The 20,794-nt window shown below is 40.9% G+C and overlaps 1 protein-coding gene across 20 annotated transcripts in view; it reads left to right on the top strand.

The window, feature by feature from the left end:
- Positions 1–20,794, top strand: part of Ptk2 (protein tyrosine kinase 2) — a 252,149-nt gene that overhangs the window by 94,114 nt on the left and 137,241 nt on the right. For 19 of the 20 annotated variants that reach the window (XM_074069293.1, XM_074069292.1, XM_074069295.1 and 16 more), the window contains 3 exons: positions 2,300–2,387; positions 11,273–11,352; positions 11,549–11,611. In XM_074069293.1, the coding sequence (XP_073925394.1) occupies positions 2,300–2,387; positions 11,273–11,352; positions 11,549–11,611 (231 nt within the window). Of the gene's footprint in view, positions 1–158; positions 178–2,299; positions 2,388–11,272; positions 11,353–11,548; positions 11,612–20,794 lie in introns of those variants that run through there. The other variant, XM_074069298.1, reaches the window with a different exon arrangement.

Genomic DNA, 20,794 nt, shown 5'->3' with positions numbered 1-20,794 from the left:
TGAGCTTGTCCACACTGTGTTGTTCATGAGCATCATTTGTGTTGCTTTGTGAAATTGTACTTTACTTCGTTACACAGACTGGCAGGTAATCCATCTTAGCACCAGGGTTACTGGATTTTTAGTTCACCTTGGCTTTTCTGAAACGCTCTACTGCTCCTACCACAAGCTGTCTAGCTGGTGAGTATCTGAGTGCTTGTAATTGGCCATGAGCTCAAGGAAGCTAGATGACAGTGGTACTTACAGGAATGGCATGCTCAGAGCAGGAGTAGCGGGTGATTTTATTTGCAGCATGTTCTGTTTGGCTGCTTTTTGAGACTTGCATTGTATATCATGATACTACCAGACTCTTACTGCAGTAAACACGTAAAGACGAGGGTGTGCCTCATGAAAGAGAGGGTATGACAGGGCTCTTGTGGGCAGTGGAATGTGCATGTTAAGGAATAAAGACAAGTGATTCACCTGGAATTAAATCAAGCCACTTTGAGCAAAGTTCCAGAATGGGTTTGTATAAAATATGCTGGACTCCAGTGTGTTGAAGCAGGGATGGGAAACCTTACCATGGTCTAAAGGCCTTACCTACCTACACATACCAAGCTTGATTTAAGTTCTCCCATGTTTTAAGTCACAGGTGCAATCTTTTCATTTCATTCCCCCTTTGGATGTTTGTGCATGTTCTTGCTGAAGAGGAATCCTGTGTTTACTCCTTTTTTTCTTTATCTTTTTTTTTTGTTTGTTTTTGTGTGGTACTGGGGTTTGAACTCAGGGCTTCATGCTTGCTAGGCAGACACTCTACCACTTGAGCCACTCTTCCAGCCCCCTGTGTTTACTCCTTAATAGGTGGGAACCTTGGGAAAATTAGATAATTCCCTACAGCTCTTTTATTGGGAAAACAGGATGAATGTATACCTGTTATTGTCACTGAGCCTTTGCTGTTGGCTCCTAACAGCACCCTGCTTCCTCCTTTTGCTCTTGTTGTTGTCTGTTCCCTGTAGTTTAGTCTAGTTGAGAGAAACATGAATTCTGTGATGTCACTGCTCTGCTCAGCCACACTCCACTGGCTTCCTTTCTGACTGAGAAAGAGCCCCATGGTCATAACTTTCGAGGTGACTTGCCACCTCCTAACCTTACCTTCTCTGAAGTCTCATTTCTACTCATATCCTTGCTCGATCTACTCCAGCTTGGTTTGTCTTCTTGTATCCTCTAGCCCCAGGTCTTTACATAGCCTGTTCCATTCAGTTGGAATTCTTTTCCCTATGTGTTACTGCACAGCTCCCTTCTTAAATCTTTGTTCGAAGATCACTGTGTTGGAATGCCCTTCATCTACTGCTCTTTGTGAAACACTGCTTTCTCACTTGTCACTTACATATTTGTCTTTTTAACATTTATTCCCGCCTTACTTAAATTCCTATTTGCTCTGACCTGAATCACAAAAGCAAGCTTTTCAAGAGCTAGCAGCTTGCCTCTTTTAGAAGTATTTGATGAGTAATGACTAGCTTAATTAACTTTCCAGGCCATTTATTATGCTAGTGACTATTCTAGGTATCTTCTGTTTACACTCAGTTATTTCTCCCAACTTTCTTATGAGGAAATTGAATCTCAGAAGGGTGATGGCCGACGGTGACATGAACACAATTGGAATATAGGCAGAGAACCCACATTCTCCTCATGAAAAGAAGCATTGTAAAATGCTTATTGAAATTTCTGTCAGGTGCTACGTGTACACTAAATACTTGGTTGATATCCTTTACTGCATGCTTGATATGGCACCAGGCTGACCATGTTTGATTTTGGACCTCAGTGTCCTCATCTTTAAAATGGGTACAACATTACAGTGTGTCCTGAACATGGAGCCCTGGCACCGACTCCTCATTTTTTCTGAGCATTGACTCCTAGTGTGCAAAACTCCAGATGAAAAGAAGTAATTAAGTACCTGCTAAGTCCTAAATTCAGACTAGATGAAATCTGTTATGCTTCTGTAAATAGTTGAACACATGTGGTAGCCAAAGTGAAATGAACCCAATTGTGCAGAGAATGAACCGGCGTTTGTGTATTAGTCGGTGGGCCAGCGTGATCCTTGGGCTGCAGGCCCTGAGTTCTCATCATGCTGGCCTCCTTCTACAGCTCCTGGGCTGTAACACTCCAGAGACGTATACATGTTTTGTGCTGAAGAGTAATCTCAAAGATTGCACTTGATCTTATTTTTAAAATCATAATTTGGAGACGTAGTATTACACTTGTAGACCATAAATTGAGAAAATCACTTTTTTGTAATTATTCTATTTTGTGAATTATTTTTTAGATATGAATTGAGAATTCGTTATTTGCCAAAAGGATTTCTAAGCCAGTTTACTGAAGACAAGCCAACTCTGAATTTCTTCTACCAACAGGTATAAAATGCTTTAATATACTTTTTTGCATCTTATATGTTACAAATTTCTAATTAGAACTAGATTAAATACAAATTGATCAGTGTAACGTAGTGAGAATCTTTAGCCAATGAAAAATTATGAGTTTTTGTACTTTGTGAACTTTTATAAGCTCAAACAATTCCTAAAAGATGCTTGTTTTATGTGGAGTCGCTAAGTCCACAGCTCTTGTTCTGTTTTTACTTCAAGTACAATTATACCTGATTATAATAAATGTTTCTTACGTAGAAATTTTGTCAAAGTGCACTTTACCTATATAATCTTGGTAATAATTTGCTTATTAAAGCTATAATGGACTCTTTTTGTGAAGGGTTTTTTTCAAGATGGGGTCTCATGGAACTACTTGCCCAGGCTGGCTTTGAACCGTGATCCTCCTCAGTGGCTAGGATTACAGGCGTGAGCCACCAGGGCCCAGCTAGTAGATTGTTTTTTCTTCCTTAGTCAACAGATATATGTGGCATACTAAGGTACTAAGATGATAGCATAACCAAATAAATGTTACTTGTTAATAATGCTGAATACCCCCAAAAAAGACTGATGAATATCAAGGCATTTACGTATATAATTTTGTCTTCAATGTACATATGCATTGAGTGTCTATTATGAATCAGGAATGCCAAAATTATAATTTGCACTTCCCTCTGTCTTGGGGAAAATTCTTAGTTTCCCTGTGTTGGATCCAGTCATGACTGACAGGACTGCGTGTAGAAAGGCCTGCTAGCCCAGAAGTCCACCTTTAGATCAGGAAGAGTTGCACTTTCTCTGTAGGAACAGGAAGGGGAGAGAGAAAACATGTTTAAGTGTGAGCTAAAATTCTATGCTAAGAAACAAGAGAGATGTAAATAGAGTAACAGAGGTTTTCTCCTGCAGGTTATTGGGAGCCATTTAAACCATGTAATGAGGCAGTGCCTTAATCAGAATTTTCACATTTTTAAATGAGACTGCCCTGCTTTGAGAGTGACGGAGTGGATTTGTAAAAGGCTGCACACATGTTTGGAGGCTCTTTAACTATTCCAACAAGAATTGTAGTGGATTGATTTGATACGATCTAGCTGTTAAGCTAACATGGATCATGCAAATGAAGAAATACCCTTGTGTAAATCTAGGCATCTAGTACCAGGATAAAGCAATAATGGATTACATTCAGTAGAGGAGATAAGACGGTAAACATGTTTTTCTTTATATGGTAGATAGCAGTAGATGTTTCTAAGGTTTCACAGTGAGAGAGCAGGAAGCTAAGGAAGTTTCCAGCTATTGGGAGTGGGTTGGTCTCTGCTCTCTTATCTGTGAGATAGAATTGTATATACAAAATTTAAGATGCTAGGGAAGGGACTCATGGGAATTTGGGGCGGTTTGTAGTAATACAAAGTTGAATGAGAGAGGGAGTCAAGTTGGGCAGAGTGAATAGAGAAGGCACATTTAGATTCCACTTGAGATTGTTGGAGTTTTACCCAAGGTGAGGAAGTGATTTCCAGTTTATAAACAGGTTCTTAATTATTATATGTAATCCATTAGCTATCTGCTGAATTTCATACTGTGGTGAAGGTGGTGGCAAGAGAGTTTAATTAACTGGCATGTTTTTATGGCTTATGCATCCCTCATCTGAAGTGTTCCTATCTAACCAGAATTGTATTTTGATCTTGGAGTATTTTCAGGTATATACCAAGATATCTTGGGATGGAACACAAGTGCACACACAGAATCATTTATATTTCATGTATACTTTTGTACATAGGCCAGAGGTGATCTTATGTAGCATTTTGAAATACTTTATTTTCTTCTTATGTCATCATGTTGGTACTCAAAAAGTTTTGGGGTTTTGGAGCACTTTGGATTTCAAATTGTCGGATTAGGGTGCGCAACCTATATTGTGTTTTTCTCCCTGCTAGATCACCTATATTGTTATTGGCATAGTTTCTTTGAAAGAATCTATGTACTAAGGAAATGCATGGCTAACTTGGTGACATTAATTTCCAGAATGCATCATACAGGTCTGAATAGCTCACTGTAACTCCTTTTATAATTTCTAGGCTAACCTAAAAGTTGACAACCTTTTGTTCCTTCACCCTAGTTCTGGGCTGTCCTAGTTTTTCCTTTTTGATAAACTTTGTGCTCAGCAGTTCCCAGTGTGAATGACAGTGGGTCCAGATCTCCTTTCCCAAGAAGAATCCAGTTGAATAGTCTATAAAACCCAGAGAAAGCAAAGCACAACACACACTGAATACTCTTGTGTGCCTGCTGTGCAGATGGCAGCTCTGTGACCTGAGGTACTTTTGATTCTCTCCTGCTTGTTGTCACATCTACTGCCATAGAGTCAGATGGCACCTACCCATAGGATTGTTATGTTGATTAAATAAGATAAAGTTGTCTGCAATGTAATTGTCCAATCATCTTTTGAAGTTTGCTCTGCAGACAGTGCCAGGCAGCTGAAGATTGAGCATTTACTATTTGCAATCAAGATGCAAGTGTGAACCACACACTTGGGATGGCACATGCCTCTGTGTCTCCTCCCCATGCCCTCTAGGACCCTGCCAGCTCTCCTCAACAAATCTGTTATCCATTTCTGTTTCTCTTCTTTACCCATTTCCTTTTTAAAAATCTGTTAAATCACATAGCACATTTTTAGAAAGGCCAGAAAATATGCCAAAATACCACGTAAATCATCTCTGCTATCACATTTCTTTTGTGTGTGCTTTTATAGTAGTTTCACAAGTGCACACCTTTTATAAGAAGTGCAGATGTAGTTAGAGTCCTGCCCTGTCCGTGTTGATTGCTAGGGTCTTAGGCTCAGGTGACAATAAGTAGAAATTTTTGAGGGCAAGATGATGCTGCAGCCACAAAGAAGAGGGGAAGAAGGGAAATGTATGAGTTCTCAGCACAGACGCATCACCATGTCTCCTGAGTCTTCAGCCTAGGCCTGCCCTGCGAAGCACCCAGATCAACATCGGTATTTTGAAGTTTATTCTAAAGAAGTGACAAGACTCACACATTGGTCTGTCTGTAACAAGGGCACTTAGGGACATTACAGAAACAAGGAGATTGGACACATTGCACATGTCTGTCAGGAGGGAAGTTATGCTGAGTTTCAAATCTGTGTATCTATCATAGGCTGTTGTTTAAATCAGGCCATGAGTGAAACTTGGAATTCCATTTGTGTGAAAAAGTGTATATATTTTTTATTTGTGATCTAACAAAGTTTTGAGAATATTTCAGCTTTTCATTGCTAGTTTGGCAATTTATTAGGTATTTTGGGTTCTTGTGTTAACATCTCAGTGCAGATTTAGGCCTGGGACGGGCTTTCCAATTCCACAGCCATTACAGAAAAGCAATCCATATGCTGCCCTATAAGGCAGTTCCCAACTCGAGTACAGGCTTAATTGTAAAGTTGAAAACCTGTTAAGAATTGAAAATGTTCTATTTAAACAGATACACGCACAGGTGCACACATGGAATAAATGAATAGGCCCCTTAAGCTCTTTGTATCCAGTGAGAATGCAGCTGGAATACTGTGTGAGAACTTGCTGCAGAAAGTGTCACTAAACACTGAGATGAGACAAATCATGACGAAAACATAGATGTATGTATATACACACATACTTTCACTGAATTAACTGAGCTAACTCAGTCCATTTTTAAGGAGCCCAGAATTTGATGACATTAACTATTTTTAATTATTTACACTTTGTAATATCCAAAATGTGTTTTCTTTTGTAAGAATGTCCTGATGCTTCCTAGTCCCATGTTCCCCCTCCCCATGTCTCCCCCTCCCCCACCCTCACATTTTATTTATTATTCCCCTGCTTACTTTTGTTGACCACTTGTCACGTTTTATTCTATGTGTGTTTCATTCCTACCTCTAAAGTAAAAGTTGACTCAACAGGGCTCTGCATTTCTATCATTGGCATGAGCTTACTCTTGGCTTTGTTTGTCTCCAATTGATCGAAGCACTGGAGAAGATTAAACAAACACTCTGTTCAGCATTTCCAGTTGCTTTCAGTGAGCAGATTGGTTAGGACACCTGATTGGTAGAAATAGAAGTGAATATCCAGGAACTTAAAATTTTATCCCTTTTGGTTCATTTAAAAAATAACTCTGCATTGTGATTAGAGACTGTAGTTCATTTCATACTGATAGTTTTAATTTTGTTTAGATTTGTTTCATCATCCGGTATGTATTTAGTTTTTGCAAAAGTTCTGGTTTTGCTTAAATGGAATGTTTCCTCTAGTTATTCAGTGTGGGCAGTTAACACCTGTTCATTCTGTTGTTCAGATCTTCTTTGTCTCTAATACCCCTTTTCTTGCCTGAAGAGAGCTCTGCTGGCTGTGCACGTGAGATAGTCAGTGATTTTCTCTTGGTGCTCCAGCAGTATGTCTTACTGTCTTTGATTTCTGTTCTGGCCATGGAGAAGTTGGCTCTGATTCTGTTACTTTGTAGGTGATCTGTCTTTCCTCTCTGGCTGGGTCTAAGCTCTTCTTTTGTTTTGGACTGTGTGCAGTTCCATTACAAAGCAGTTGTGAATTTCCATTTTCTGCTTGATCTCTGTTGTGCTCTTCATGCCTTAGGTTCAAGTGTTTCTCATTACCTCTAGATATGCCTTGATATGGTTCAGATATGACCTCAGTTCTTTGTTATTCCTTCTGGGGTTTCGGTTGCCATCTGCATTGGAACTCTCAGTTTATCTCTCCATACTTATTAATTTCTTTTTCATATTTATAGGTCCTGTCTTTTCTGGGATGTATAATTCAAATGTATCTGGCAGATTACCAGCTCTCCCCGGTTGTGACACATTTTGGTTTTATTTTACTTATTTTTTAACCTTTTATTACCGTTCAAAAATTATCAGACTATGTTTTATCACCCTTATTATTTGCAGTCTGCCACGTTTCCTTTTCTCCCTCTCTTCCTTCCTCCATCCAGGCTTGTGCTTACTTGCAGGCACTCTATCCAGCCCCAGCCCTTTTTTTTGCTTTAGTCATTTTTCAGATAGAATCTCACATCTTTGCCCAGGGCTGGCCTTGGACTGTGATCTTCCTACTTATTATCTCCCATGTAGCTGGATTATAGGTGTGCACCACCATGACTGGATTCATTCATTGAGTCTCACTAACTTTTTCCTCTGGGCTGTCCTTGAATTGTGATCGTCCCCATCTGTGCCTCCTGAGTAGCTAGGATTACGAGTGTGAACCCCTTCACCTGGCCCTAGGATTCATATAATCTGTTGGAGAATGTGAGCAATTTTTATATTAAAACTTTAATTCTACTGCAGAGTAAGATGAAAAAACTCCTATAAATACAACATTTGCACAAAGGAGAAAACCCAACTCCATCCTGGGATTTCCCCATTGGTGCTGATGATCCATCGTAGGGCCTTGCTCTTGCTAGGCAGATGCTCTTACCACTGGGCTACCTCCACAGCCACTCCCTTACTTTTTAAGCAGAAAATTGACATGGAAAAAATTAATTAAAAACAAAATACTTTCGGGGGGAGTTGCGCACATGCACGCATGTATGTGCGTGTGTGTTTGTGCGTGCACGCATGTGTGGTGTCCTAGAGATGGAACCCATGCTAACCAAGTGTTCTCTACCACCAAGCCACATCTGAGCCCTCAGAGGTCTTTTCTTAAAAGGATCTTGCAAATTTGCTGAATGTGGAGTGATTCCAGTTGAAAAGTGAAAACAACATGATGCCATGAACCAGGAGATTGATGGGAAACCATTGGGCTATGTCGTGAGGGTGCAAGGGTAGATAAGGTGTTGGTCCTGCTACTCCATTGCAAATGCCCATACTGTGAAAGTTCTTGAGAAGATGTAGGTACAACCGAAGCCCAAATTTTAAGGGACTAGTAAATCTGGGTTTTAAGTCTTGTCTTTACCGCTTGCTTATGAGACTCCATGTGAATTTAAAAAAAAATTCTGATCTTGTATATACAATAGTACTAGTAAATTCTTACCTTGAAGAATTGCCATAAAGGTCAGAAATGATGGGTGTAAACATTTGGGGTAGGGCCTGGCCCCAGGTAGATGCTTCTCAGGTGTCAGTAGTTGCTCTACTATTGTCTGGAGCCTTCTCTCCATGCTTGTTCTTAGGCTCTACAATAGGGATGGCAATAGTTCCCTGCTCACAGTAACGGTGCAAGGATTCAATAAGATGCTACTTCTTAATTGCCTTAATGTGGTATATATACTTCAAAGTATATACGCTTTAAAGTATAATACAGTCACATGTCATTCATTTGTAGCTATAGGACACGTTCTCAGTAATGCTTTGTGAGGTGAGTTTGTCATTGTGCAAACTTCATCGAGTGTACATGAACAAAGTAAGATGGCTACAGCATAACCAGACGATTCAGTCTTTGGGATCATTGACATACATGTGGTCACATCATTGATGAAGTGTCATTATGTGGTGTGAAAATAATTCTGGGAGTATAGGAGAGACAAGTCATGAAATATTTGATAAGGAAAATGAACACAGTGTGGAGAACCCTGAGTTGTACAGCTCTAACTGTGGCTGTGCTTAGTGGCTGCAGAGAGCCATTAAGGGAAGCTAGAGGACAGGCAGCCCTGTGACACTTGAGTGGATGTGTTTTCTCACCATAGTAGAGGGACAGGGGGTTACAAGTTCTGTTTTATTGGCCTGTTTCATATAGGGTCAGTGCCCTTTGCAGAATGCAAGGATCGCTTTAGACCACGACTGGATTTCAGACTGTGGCTATGACGCACTGTCAACAGTAGCAGATTGGAACTGTAGGAAGTCACTTGGAAGTCATTATCCCTTCATGCAACTAATTTGAATTTGGTTTTGTTGATGAAGTAGAACACTTGATTCTGTTTTCCCAACTGTGAATAGTGTTTCAAATTCACAGCAACTAATCTTTCAGATATTTTCACAATGTATGCTTCCTTCTGCAAGTCCTTAAGGGTCTGCAGTGGCTCCTCTGAAATCTGCCTCAGGTGACAGAGCCACTGTCGACTTTCGTGCTCCTCTGTCTGCCCAGATACCTGTCTCTTGTGTTCAGTGAGAAAGCTGCTTATGATAACAAAAACTGAGTTTTAAAATTTGGACCTATTACTTGTTTTGTAGAAGATAGAACCAACATAGGTGTAAATAAAATGACTCTAGAGCTAAAGCTTTTTATTTAACCGCCTGAATCTAATTTGTAACCCAGCTCCAGTCAGTCAGTGCTGAGTGGCCACTGTGTGCCAGAAATAAAAACTTTTGTTGCTTCTAAGTTTGTTCTATGAAGAATAACACTTACATACAGAGATACCCAAACCCTGACATGATGGCTGTTTATCTGTTCTCCCATTTGCCTTCTCATCCATTTAATAAATATGTATTGACCACCTAGGTCTAGGTGTCAGTGCAGAAATTAAAGCAAAGATATTGAGAGGAAGTAGTGGTCAGGTCAGGAACGGCACATGTTGTCCCCTGCTGGAGAGGGGACAGTTCTCCTGTTGTAAGAGAACAGAACGAGTAGATGACAGCATGTGCACTTCAGGTGCTCCTGGTAGGTTGATGAGAATACTCCCATCTCATGTCTTCCGTCTTCTCTGTGAGAAAGATGTATGGTACGCTGACTGCAAAATTGGTGTGTTAGGAGAACGCCATAGGCAAGCATTGTTGAATTTCCAGGCAGGGTTAGCTGAGGTTTTTCATAAAGTGTTTAAGGTGAACTGCTGATTTCTGTATTTCTTCAGCTGTTTAGCAATATGCAAGGGAGGAAGGGTGGCTGGCTCAGTTTGGGTTAGGTTTACTGAGCAATTAAAATAGACGGGTAATGGGATATAGGGTACTTGCGGGGGTCTTTGTAAGGCAAGCTCATAATGATAGACCATCCATGATAAGGTTGATGTAGATTGGTGTGAAAGTAAGTGGTTAATTAACAGAGTGGAAATTCTTGAGCAAGGAGCTGGATGGCTAGAAGATAGAAGATAAAGGTGTTTGAAATTTTTTCTTGGGCAGACTTTTTTGTGTAAAGGGAGCTGGAGAGTTAATGAGTTACACTTTGAAGACCAAGAAACAATTTGAAGGCATTATGAAAGTAGTTACATAGCAAGAGAGGAAACAAATTTACATACATTCTGTATTTATGACATTCATAATGCATTTGAGTATAGTTTTCAGTCATAGATGTGGTATGAGGAAGGCAAATAACACTTCACTTGAGGTTCACATTGAGTGCCCCCATCCTCAAAATTAATTGCAAATGTCGCTCTCTTAATGCTGAATCTGTAATGGGATGTGGTACGGATGTTAACTCTGAAAATGTCGTCACGCTGATGGGTACTCACAAGTGTTAATGTCATTCATCAGCAGTTTTGGTTGATTTATGTTCATTGAGTAAAGGTCTTTCTTGTATTAGCTTCCTTTCTTTGTATTAGACTTTAAGCGTGTTACTGCTTTTCAGATTAATCACTTACAATCAGTGTTTAGGTGGAAGCACTTTGGATTTTGAAGTTTATAAATTTTCTTGGCCTTTGTATTTGGGTCCCCAAAATACTTTGGGAACAGTTCTTGGTGCTCAGAAAACACATCTACTGCAAGTGTTCGAGGAAATGGAACTGTCTCTGCTTGTTTTCACTTCTGACCACCTGGGAAAAGTATGAAACAGCTTAGCATTGCTATAATGCAATGTGTGAGCTGTTCCTAAATTCCCATGTAAAAGATTATAGAGCTTTTCTTGGTGGCAGACTTACTTGTTTGGTTATTATGGTATTACTCATATTCTGCATAATTACTAACACAGTATAAACATATTTGCCAGGTACTCAGCAGGCATTGACTGACTGGCTGCATTGCAGAGCTTTGTCTTTAAAACAGCACTGTTTCCTTCTCGTGGCAGGTGAAGAGTGACTACATGCTGGAGATAGCTGACCAAGTGGACCAGGAAATTGCCTTGAAGTTGGGTTGTCTGGAAATACGGTAAGTGACAACTGTACACTTAAGTCTTCGTTCACCCATATTTTTCATTATCTTTGAAAAATATCCCTGTGTTTTCCTTTCCCTGTAATGTTATCAGTGAACTCTTAAGTGGACTGTGAGAAAATTATGAATTATTTGTTTATTGTTGGGGTAGTCCTCCTGTCCACACACACACCTAATGTCTTCCCTGATTTAGGCGGTCGTACTGGGAGATGCGGGGCAATGCACTGGAGAAGAAGTCCAACTATGAAGTATTAGAGTGAGTATCCGCTCGAGCTCCACCTGCCCATAGTCACGGGCAGTTTCCTGCCTTGTCTTCACTTAGAACTAAATGTTGCTGTCTCTAAAACTTTCTTATTTTGACAATTCCTGATGGCATTAATTTTGTTAGCAGACCTTCAGATTTCTTGATAAATTTCTTGTGAGGAAGAGAGAACACATGATACATATAACATGTTTCTGTCTATAGACTTATTTACACTGGAATGACATTCTATTTTACATTGAATTCCAGAATTGCATATAAATTACTCAAATCAGTAGTTTTCTCTAGTTTATTAGGGATCTTCCCCCCACAAATTGACGTACGGTGGTTACTCATTGCACCCGTATCAGAACATTTAGACTATCTAAGGGTCTGGGCATGTCCTGCCTGTGATTCCGCCTACCTAGGAGGTAGACTGTGGTCCAGAGCCAGCCACAAGCAAAATTGTGAGGCCCTGTCTGGAGTGCATGGCTCAAGTAGTAGAGAACCTGCCTAGCAATTGTAAGGCCCTGCATTAAATTCCCAGTACTGTCCCATCCATCTTCCCCCCACCCCCCAAAAAAAGAAATTCAGATTATCTAAAACTTGTTTGGTAATGAAATTAGTTCACGTATTAGTGTGTTACATTAGATTGTTTAAAATACATTTGAGCCAAGCTGGAGCTTATGTCTTAGTATCCTAAGAAATCTTACTTCATCTTTTTCAGTAATTAATTTAGCAAAATATAATTGCTATTTGTTATAACCTAGTAAAGATCTGATTTACTTTTATGTTTTTCCAACACTTCCTCTGGCTGTATTATTATTGAAGTTCTTATGTGAGAGATGGTTCTAAAACAAAGGGAAAGGTTCCCCATAGCTGCTCTGCTGTGATAAAGACTCACATGGCTTTAATTTTGTGTGGGCTTTCTAGGTCAGCCCACTACTTTCACACTGAGATTTAACATCCCCCATTTTGAAAATAGGATCTTGTAGCAGAGGCACGGTCACTTAAAAATAAGAGTAGCAATAAACATTTTTGGAAAACATTTACAAAGCCAGGAGAATCATTTCAAATCAGGACTGATGGTAGTAGATGGTAGAGAGTAGTAAGCCTCCTTGAGGCCAGATTGTGAAGTGTGAATTTGTGTATCCTCACTTCAGAGTGCTGAAAGCTTAATGCCACTCTGTTGCATTGGCTTCTGACACTCTGTGAACAAGGTAGGCACTTAGCAGTTATTTGTGATTGTGTTTATGAAGTTATCTGTCACCTATGTTGAGCCTCTTAACAGATTAGATAAAGACAAAAGAAACGTTTTTGTTTAAATCAAAACTGTTAGCAGCCACGCTTCAGTGTAATTCTAGCTACTCAGAGATCAGGAGGATCGGTTTGAAGCCAGCTCAGGCACATAGTTGCAAGACATTATCTGGAAAGCATCCAACACAAAAAAGGAGTGGCTCAAGGGTAGAGCACCTGCTTAGCAAGTCTGAGGCCCTGAATTCAAAACCCTAGTGTCACCCCCCCAAAAAGAAAATTAGGTAGCAATTTGGTGGACACTGTGGCTCAAACCTGTAATCGCACCTTCTCTGGATTGGGAAGAGTGCAGTTTCAGGTCAAAAATTGTTAGAACCCCATCTCAAATAATAGCTGCATGTAGTGGTATGTGTCTGTCACCCCTGCTATGCGGGGGGGAAACATAAAGAAGATGATCATGGTTCAAAAAGTGAGACCCTACCTCAAAAACAAACAATGCAAAAGGGCAAGTGGAGTGGTTCAAGAGGTGCAGCACTTGAATAGCAAGTGCAAGGCCCCGAGTTCAAACCTCAGTTGGGGATTTAGAGATCAACTAGGGTATCTTACTAGGCGGAGTTGTTCTTAGTAGAATCTTTCCTGTCCTTCAGTGGTAATGGTGACACCATTACTTACATTAAAAATTCAGATTCACTCACTGTGGCTTAGAAGTTTTATTTAAAAACTGCCGTATTGTTTAGACTGAAAGACTCTCCTTGGTGCTTAAGATGCAAATTGCCTGAGCCTCGGGAATCACTGAAGTTCTCTTATCTTAGTACTGTTTTTGTCCTCATTTCAGGAGGAGGTTCAAGAAGAATAAGAGTAGTTTCAGTCTGTTTGGTGATTTGCTTGACTATCTGTTTCTTTATCCATAATCTCTTTGCTTATTCATTAACTCATTTAACAGTCATCATTGAATACCTGTTGACTTCTTGGTAGTTAATTGCTAGAGATTAAGAAATTAATAATTAACTGGAGGCCTGGCTCAAGCAGTAGAGTGCTTGTTTTACAAGCATGAAGCCCTGAGTTCAAGCCCCAGTCCCACAAAAAAAGAAAGAAAGAAAGAAAAAGAAATTAATAATCTTCCTTAGAAAGTTATGGCTAATAGGCAGGATCTTAATAAGTATACAAAATTATAAAACAGTGTGCTAGAAACTAGCATGGAGTCTCTCAGTGGTTTCACAGGAAAATGCTGTTCAGCTCAAGGCTCAGCGTGTGCAGGTGGGCTGGGCCAGAGAAAGGAAGCAGCCTCTGCAGAGGGCAGGTGAGGGGGAGCTGATAGATAAAGTTAAGAAGCTGTTGCTGTGGTGGGAAGAACACCAGGCCTATGGGAAAGAGCTGTACTTGTAGGCCATGCCGTTAACTCTGCAAGGGTGTCTGGCCTGGGCTCTTGAGTATTGCTGACTCCTTGAACCATTTTAAGCAGGACAGTGATACCAGGAGATTTGTGCTTTGGAATATTCCATGCTCATTAAAGTGGATTTCTTTAAAGGAAGGTTAAAAACAGAATCAGGAAACCAAATAACCATTGACTTCATTCCATGTGAGCGGTATGGAGGCTCTGAACACGATGGAGCAGCGGAGTAAGAGTCTGTGTGACCTGTGCTGGTCACCGTGAGCCACAACTGGAGGGAACGCATTCAAGGTGCCTCTTTGTTCTCTAAATGGAACCACTAGGAGCACAGTTACAGAAACGGAGCATGCTTGAGGGGAAAGAGGATAAATTGTTTTGGGAGCATGTGGATTTTTAGTTCTGAGGGAACATTCATGCTTTTCAAAATACTTTTGTTTTCAGAAAGAACAATGTTGGCTTCTCTTATGTGTTACAGAGTCACTAATCACAGCAGCATTAACAAGCTCTGATGGTACCTCGTGTACAGATCATACTTTCTAACATCATTTTTTAATAAAAGAAACTAGGGACTGGGCTTGGTGACAGGTCTGTAATCCCAGCACTGGAGAGGCAGAGGTAGGAGATCAAGAGTTTGAAACCAGCCTGGGCTACATAGTAAGAATGCCATCTCACCCCACCCCTACCCCCCAAAAGAAACCATGGCTCCTTCCTGCTTCTCAGGAAGGAAGAGGAGCTATGAGGTGAGCCTGGAGCATCTTACAGTGCCAAAAAGAAGGAAAGCAAACCAGAAAGCAAAAATAATGCAGCTGTGTCAAAAAGACACATGAGCCAACTGAAAAATCCTCCCAGTAATGAAAGCTGGACCAATTCAAGCAACAAAATAAATAACAGACTTGTGGCCCAGTGTTCAAAGTAAATACCCACAAATCCATACTAATGTGCACTGGTACCTTCTAGACAGAAGAATTCCAAATGATTTATGTAGCTATTTGCCCACCAAAGGTGATGAAGTGTAAACCCAACCCCGCCCCCGTGTGGCTCCTTTCTTCAGAGTATAGTATGGAAAGGGAGTGTGGGCAGAAAGTAAGGTTGCTGTGTTTGCCAGTCAGATCTCCATGGTCAGCGTCAGTAGTGGCACATCCTGCTGATAGTATGCATCGTTGGTATGATGTGTCAAGAAGGGCACTTCACCATCTGGTTTTCCTCCCCAAAATCCATAACCCAAGTCTAATCATGAAGGAAACAGCAGACAAATCCCAGTGCAAGGACATTTTACAGAATACTTCAGCATTGCTCCTCGAAACTGCCAAAGTCGCCAAAGAACCGAGGGAAGTCTGGGAAACTGATACAGCCAGGAGGAGCCTAAAGAGATAAAGTGTCTAAGCCTAAGGTCTCCTAGATAAAGTCTGGAGCAGAAAACACATGAGGGGAAGTGATGATGTTAGAATAACACGGTTTGTTAATATACCAAATATTCATGGTAAAACACAGTATGAATAGCAGGTGCACCTGGGTGTGGGGTATATGAGGTACTGTTTGAAACTGTTTTATAAATCTATAATTACTCTAAGAAGCTTAACCCAATTAAAAAAATCTGGTGGGAGAATCGAGGAGGGAAAAGCCAGGAAATGTTAGAGATGACAGTCTGCCAAAGTACAATGATGTGAGTAGTGATTTGGGATCAGGAACCTAGCAGGGAGGGTCACTGGTGAAGCCTGCACTAGTGCAGTGACAGGGACAAGAATCATGGAAATTGTCTTCTTCCCTGTCTCTCTGAAGTCAAGATAAGAAAGTGGAAGATAGCCAGAGGTATCCAAAATGCTATGAAAAGGATGCAGAGACCCAGGAAGGTAGAAGCCTAAAACCATCTTTGAGGGTGCTGTGTGGACATATGTTTATAGCATCCAGAACAACCACTGAAAAGAATGATAGAGCATCATTTGTATCATACAACAGAAGATCTGTGAAGGTAGAGGATAAGGATGTATATTGAAAGCTGTTGAAAAATGGGGGGTGGGGAGGTAAAGAGGTGAGGGAGAATGGAAGGAGTTGAATGGACCAGAGTAAAGTTCACCCATAGTAGGCATACATTGAGAAACTCCTCTGAACGTAGGAGGAGGAATATAAAGTAGGTATAGTAATGTGTGTGTGTGGGGGGGGTACTTGTGGGAAGGGGAAGGTGAATGAAGGAGATTAAGGTGAGGGAGTATTGTAGATAGACTTCATATATCCATATGAAACAGAACTAAGAAACCTCTTGCAATTGCTTTAAGTGGGGCGGGGAGGGGGTTGGAGGGGAGAGACTATGGGGGCAATGTAACTAATGTACAATTTAATCGTAATTGTCACTATGACTCACCCCTCCTGTATAAGGAATATATTTTAATTTAAAAAAAAAGAAAGTGAAGAAGCAGGTGTTCATCAGGTGAAATGGCAAATGGTGTGCTTGGTTTGGTACAGTATGTTTGGAGAGAAAAGTTTTAAGTTCCTAAGTTTAAGATCTAAGTTTCCAAGAATGTTAATTTGAAGTGAGGGTCAAAGTCTTCCCTACAGTTGTGTAAATTTGGCTTCTAGAAATTATAGAAATTCAGGTAATGGGAGAATGGATGAATAGAAGTGGAAGAATTGGGGTTTTAATCAGTGCCTTCAAACCTCAGTGTTTTTGTCAGTGGTTAGCAAAATGGGCAGCATGGAGATAAGGACCTGCTGTTCCTGTCACCTGAAAGCAGAAGAGATAGACAGCATGTGGTTGCAAACCAGCTCCTCCTTGAAGGATGTGGCTGAGGGGTGGAATGAGCTGTTGTTTTGAAGAGGCTGTTTTAGGTCAGCTTGTGTATTGGTAACAAGTAAGTGAATGCGGTAGTTAACAGCTGAGGAAGGGGAACGTGCAGGTCCTGGCAGTTGTGGGATTGTGCTGTGCTTATGTTACTGCATGTTCTCTGTAAACCACTGTGCTGTTGCCCACCAGTGAGTCTTTGCAGTTATGTCACTATGAGTTCCCTCCCTCCCTCTATGAGAGGTGGCGGACAAGTGGGCTTCTGCCTCAGAGGGCCTGGCTTCAGGCCTAGCTCCTGCATGATAGCTCTTCCACATGTTGCTGGGGTTCGAAATGCTCTTGGTGTCTGTTTCCAAATCAGCACAGTAGTGATCATGCTGATACCATGGTGATAAGTATAATGATCCATGTCAAGAGCTTTACATCCTGCCCAGCACTGAGTACATGTGGACTGTAATTATCACTATCCCTAGGGCACATGGTCAGTTAGCACAGAATCAAACTCTGTAGCATTCTTTCCAGGTTCCTCTATTGACATAATTTCAATCCCTTTTAAGGGGATTTTAGCTCGTTTTAAAGGTAGTAATACATTCTAGTTAGAGAAAATTGAAACTACGTTGGGAAGAGCATCTTCAAATCCCACTACCTGAAAACCCCATGGTTTCAGTTTTGTTCTGTATGTGCTCTCCCTGCACATAAAGGAAATGTGTTGCCTTCTTTAGATTAGTGGTGTTTATATTTTTCACATTCAACTTTTTGTCCTTAAACTTTTTAGATGTATCTCTTGTAAATACCATAGAGCTGGATTGTTTGGATCTGGTTTGTCAAATCTCTTTAAAGTGATAGGTTTAATATATTTATGTTTCTTGGGGTAGACAATACATGTATACTTGCTTGTTGTATTTGTCTTCATTTCTGGTGTACTAGAAGTAAATATATGTGTATGCACTGTTTATTTCTTAGTTGGTCTTCTTGTTTCAGTTTTCATCTCTAATGAGTTGGAAATGTATGAACTGCCGGCACTCTTTTATTAGTTACCCTTACATTTAACCTTGTGTATTACCATAGCAGCATCTAGCTGTTAAAATTAGCTGCCTGTCAAGCAGTGCCAGGCTTAGAACCCTTAATTTTGCAGAGCTTCTTTCTCAACATGCCTTTTCCCTGCTCTTTCAGTTCTGCCTTTTCCTGTTTAACCCACAAATAACAAGACATTCTTAGACTTCCTCTATACAGACATTGTTATTTGGCTGTCCTGCATGTGAACCAGTTCATTTCTAGAGTGTCTTTATTTGTGCCTCAGACTACCCTCTGGCATACTGTTCTTCAAATATATTGTCCAGACTGTTGTATCTTCTCAACATTGTTAAGACAACATTCTGTTTTGACTGTGGACAGTCTTTTAGCATTTCTCATTTCTTCCTTGCTGCTCTTTTAATTGTCTTTATTTTTCATCTTTTCTAGTTTTACGCATGTCTTGGGCTTGGATTTCTTTTTATAAATCTACTTGGAAGAAGATATGCCTTGTAACTCTGTGGATTCATGGTCTCATCTGGGAAACGTCTGCCATTATGTCTTTGTGTCTTACCACTTCTCTTTCTGTCTGCTGTTCTCAGTAGCAGTGTGTGTCATTTTTTGGCTTTGTCTTCTAATTCCTTCTCTCTTAAAGTACTCTCTTTCTGTTAAACCTTGTCCTGAGTTTTTCATTTTACTACATGCACTTTTCACTGGTAGAAGTCTGTTTCCTGTGACTCCGTGTTTTCATTCCTAGTACCCGTGTGCTCATCTGTGTGCTTGTGTGGCTGATTTCTGCATGCTTTTGTGCAGAGCTCTTTTATGCTCTGTATTTACAGTTACCTTGGAGTGCCAGAGTTAGTCGGGGTCTTTACTTCAGCCCCTGTGTGGGCCATGACCGGGCCTGCTGGGCTCAGGGGCTTTGTTTCTGCTGCAGCATGGGTTTCTGAGGAGAGCCAGGGCGTGGTGCCACTTCAGCCTCCCTCAGGTCCTGGCTCATTGTCCCCGCCTTGCAGGTGAACAGCACCCCTACAGCCTCTCACATGCTTTGTGTGTATATGTGGGCATCCTGCAGACCTGCGTGCTTAGCACTGCATCAGTTAAACATTCTTTTGAGGGGTGGAATTGGGGTTGAACTCAGATCCTTGCCCTTGCTAGGCTAGCTGTCTGCCACTCCAGCCATGCTCCTAGTCCCACTTAATCATTCTTTGCTGTATCTTTTTTGTTTGTCCTTGTGACAGAGTCTTGCTCTGTTGCCCAGGCTGGCCTTGAACTTGCCATTCTCCTCCCTCAGCCTCCCAAGTAGCTGAGGTTATGGGCATGGGTCACCTTCATGGGCCTCATTCCTCTCTCATGCCCTCCCTTTTTGCTTTAGTTTGTTTTTGAGAGGGCTCTTGCACTTCTGCCCAGGCCACCCTCAGACTGAGTTCTTTCTACCTTCATCTTCCAAGTAACTAGGATTATAGAAGTAAACCACCACTTTTGACTTATGTTTTGAGATGGGGTCTTGCTAACTGAATGTCTCAAACTGACTGTCTCCACTTCCCAAGTAACTGGGATTACAGACATGTACTAACATGCTAGCCTGTTTCTCTTTCTTCTTCCTTTTTTTTTTCTTTTTTTTTTTTTGGTGGCACTGGGGTTTGAACTCAGGGCCTCACAATTTGCTAGACAGCTGCTCTTAATGCTTGAGCCAACCCACCAGCCCTTTTTTTGTGATGGGTTTCATGAACTGTTTGCCTGGGACGGGCTTCGAACCACGATCTTCCTAGGGTTACAGGCGTGAGCCACCCTGGCTCCATTTCTCTTAAATTATATTATTTGTATGTTTTTAAATACGTAGTTATTGTTGGTAAAATTGTATTTTTGTAATGGTTTTGGATTTCTCACTTCTTTTCAAGGTAGCTTTATTCTGTTAAAGATAAGCCACTTGGTTCTGTCTTTCACTGTGGATGTGACCGAGCCTGAGCCTGGCAGTGGGAGTGGTGCTGGCTGGAGTGACTCCGCTTGCCCTTCCGGCCTGTTCAGGACTTAGGGATTGGGAATCAGGGCCTGGGCCACCCTCAGCCCAGGGGCAGACTTGCCATTACTTTCGTCTCTTTTTTTGCTGGTAACCTTGAAACCATTTAGAAATTTACTTAGTTTTTCAGAACAGAAAACAGTTACACATGAACACAGAGCATTTCTTGTTCCTTACCAGTTTCAAGGTTCGCCTTCTCTTTGGCCACATGAAGAAAGGCCATTGCATAATCCAGTAATCGATTAAATTTTAGCAGAGAATTAAAGACAAGTTTGATGACTCACAGCCTGCTGAAGAATACCTTCACCTTGACCATATTTCAAAAGAACTGCTTCGAAGTATGTTTCACGTAATGAGGCCCAACTTCTTATGGCGGGAGAAGCATTATCTAGAAACAAACTAAAGAGTCCATTGGTCTTTCCTATGTTCTCCCAAGCCTGGTAGAGTGAAGATGCCTCTTTTGTGGCAAAGGGCAGGTGACATGGCAATGAGGCCCAGCCCTCCCCTGATACTTTACACTTCAAAGGATCAGACTGGATAGGAAACAGGTAGTATAGTGAGAGAAGACAAGCACCAAAAGAGGTCAGATGTTTTACAAAAATACTACTGTTTGGGTTTTTTTGTTTGTTTTTTGGTGGGATTGGGGTTTTAACTCAGGGCTTGGCATTTGCAAAGCAGGCGCTTTACTACTTGAGACATATATCCAGTCCAGAAAGTAATTTTTTTTTTCAGCCTTTAAAACAGCAT

The sequence above is a fragment of the Castor canadensis genome, chromosome 3 (assembly GCF_047511655.1).
Source record: "Castor canadensis chromosome 3, mCasCan1.hap1v2, whole genome shotgun sequence".
Taxonomy (NCBI): Eukaryota; Metazoa; Chordata; class Mammalia; order Rodentia; family Castoridae; genus Castor; species Castor canadensis.
The sequence above is the reverse complement of the archived record's forward strand: the minus strand, read 5'-3'. Positions and strand labels throughout refer to the sequence as shown.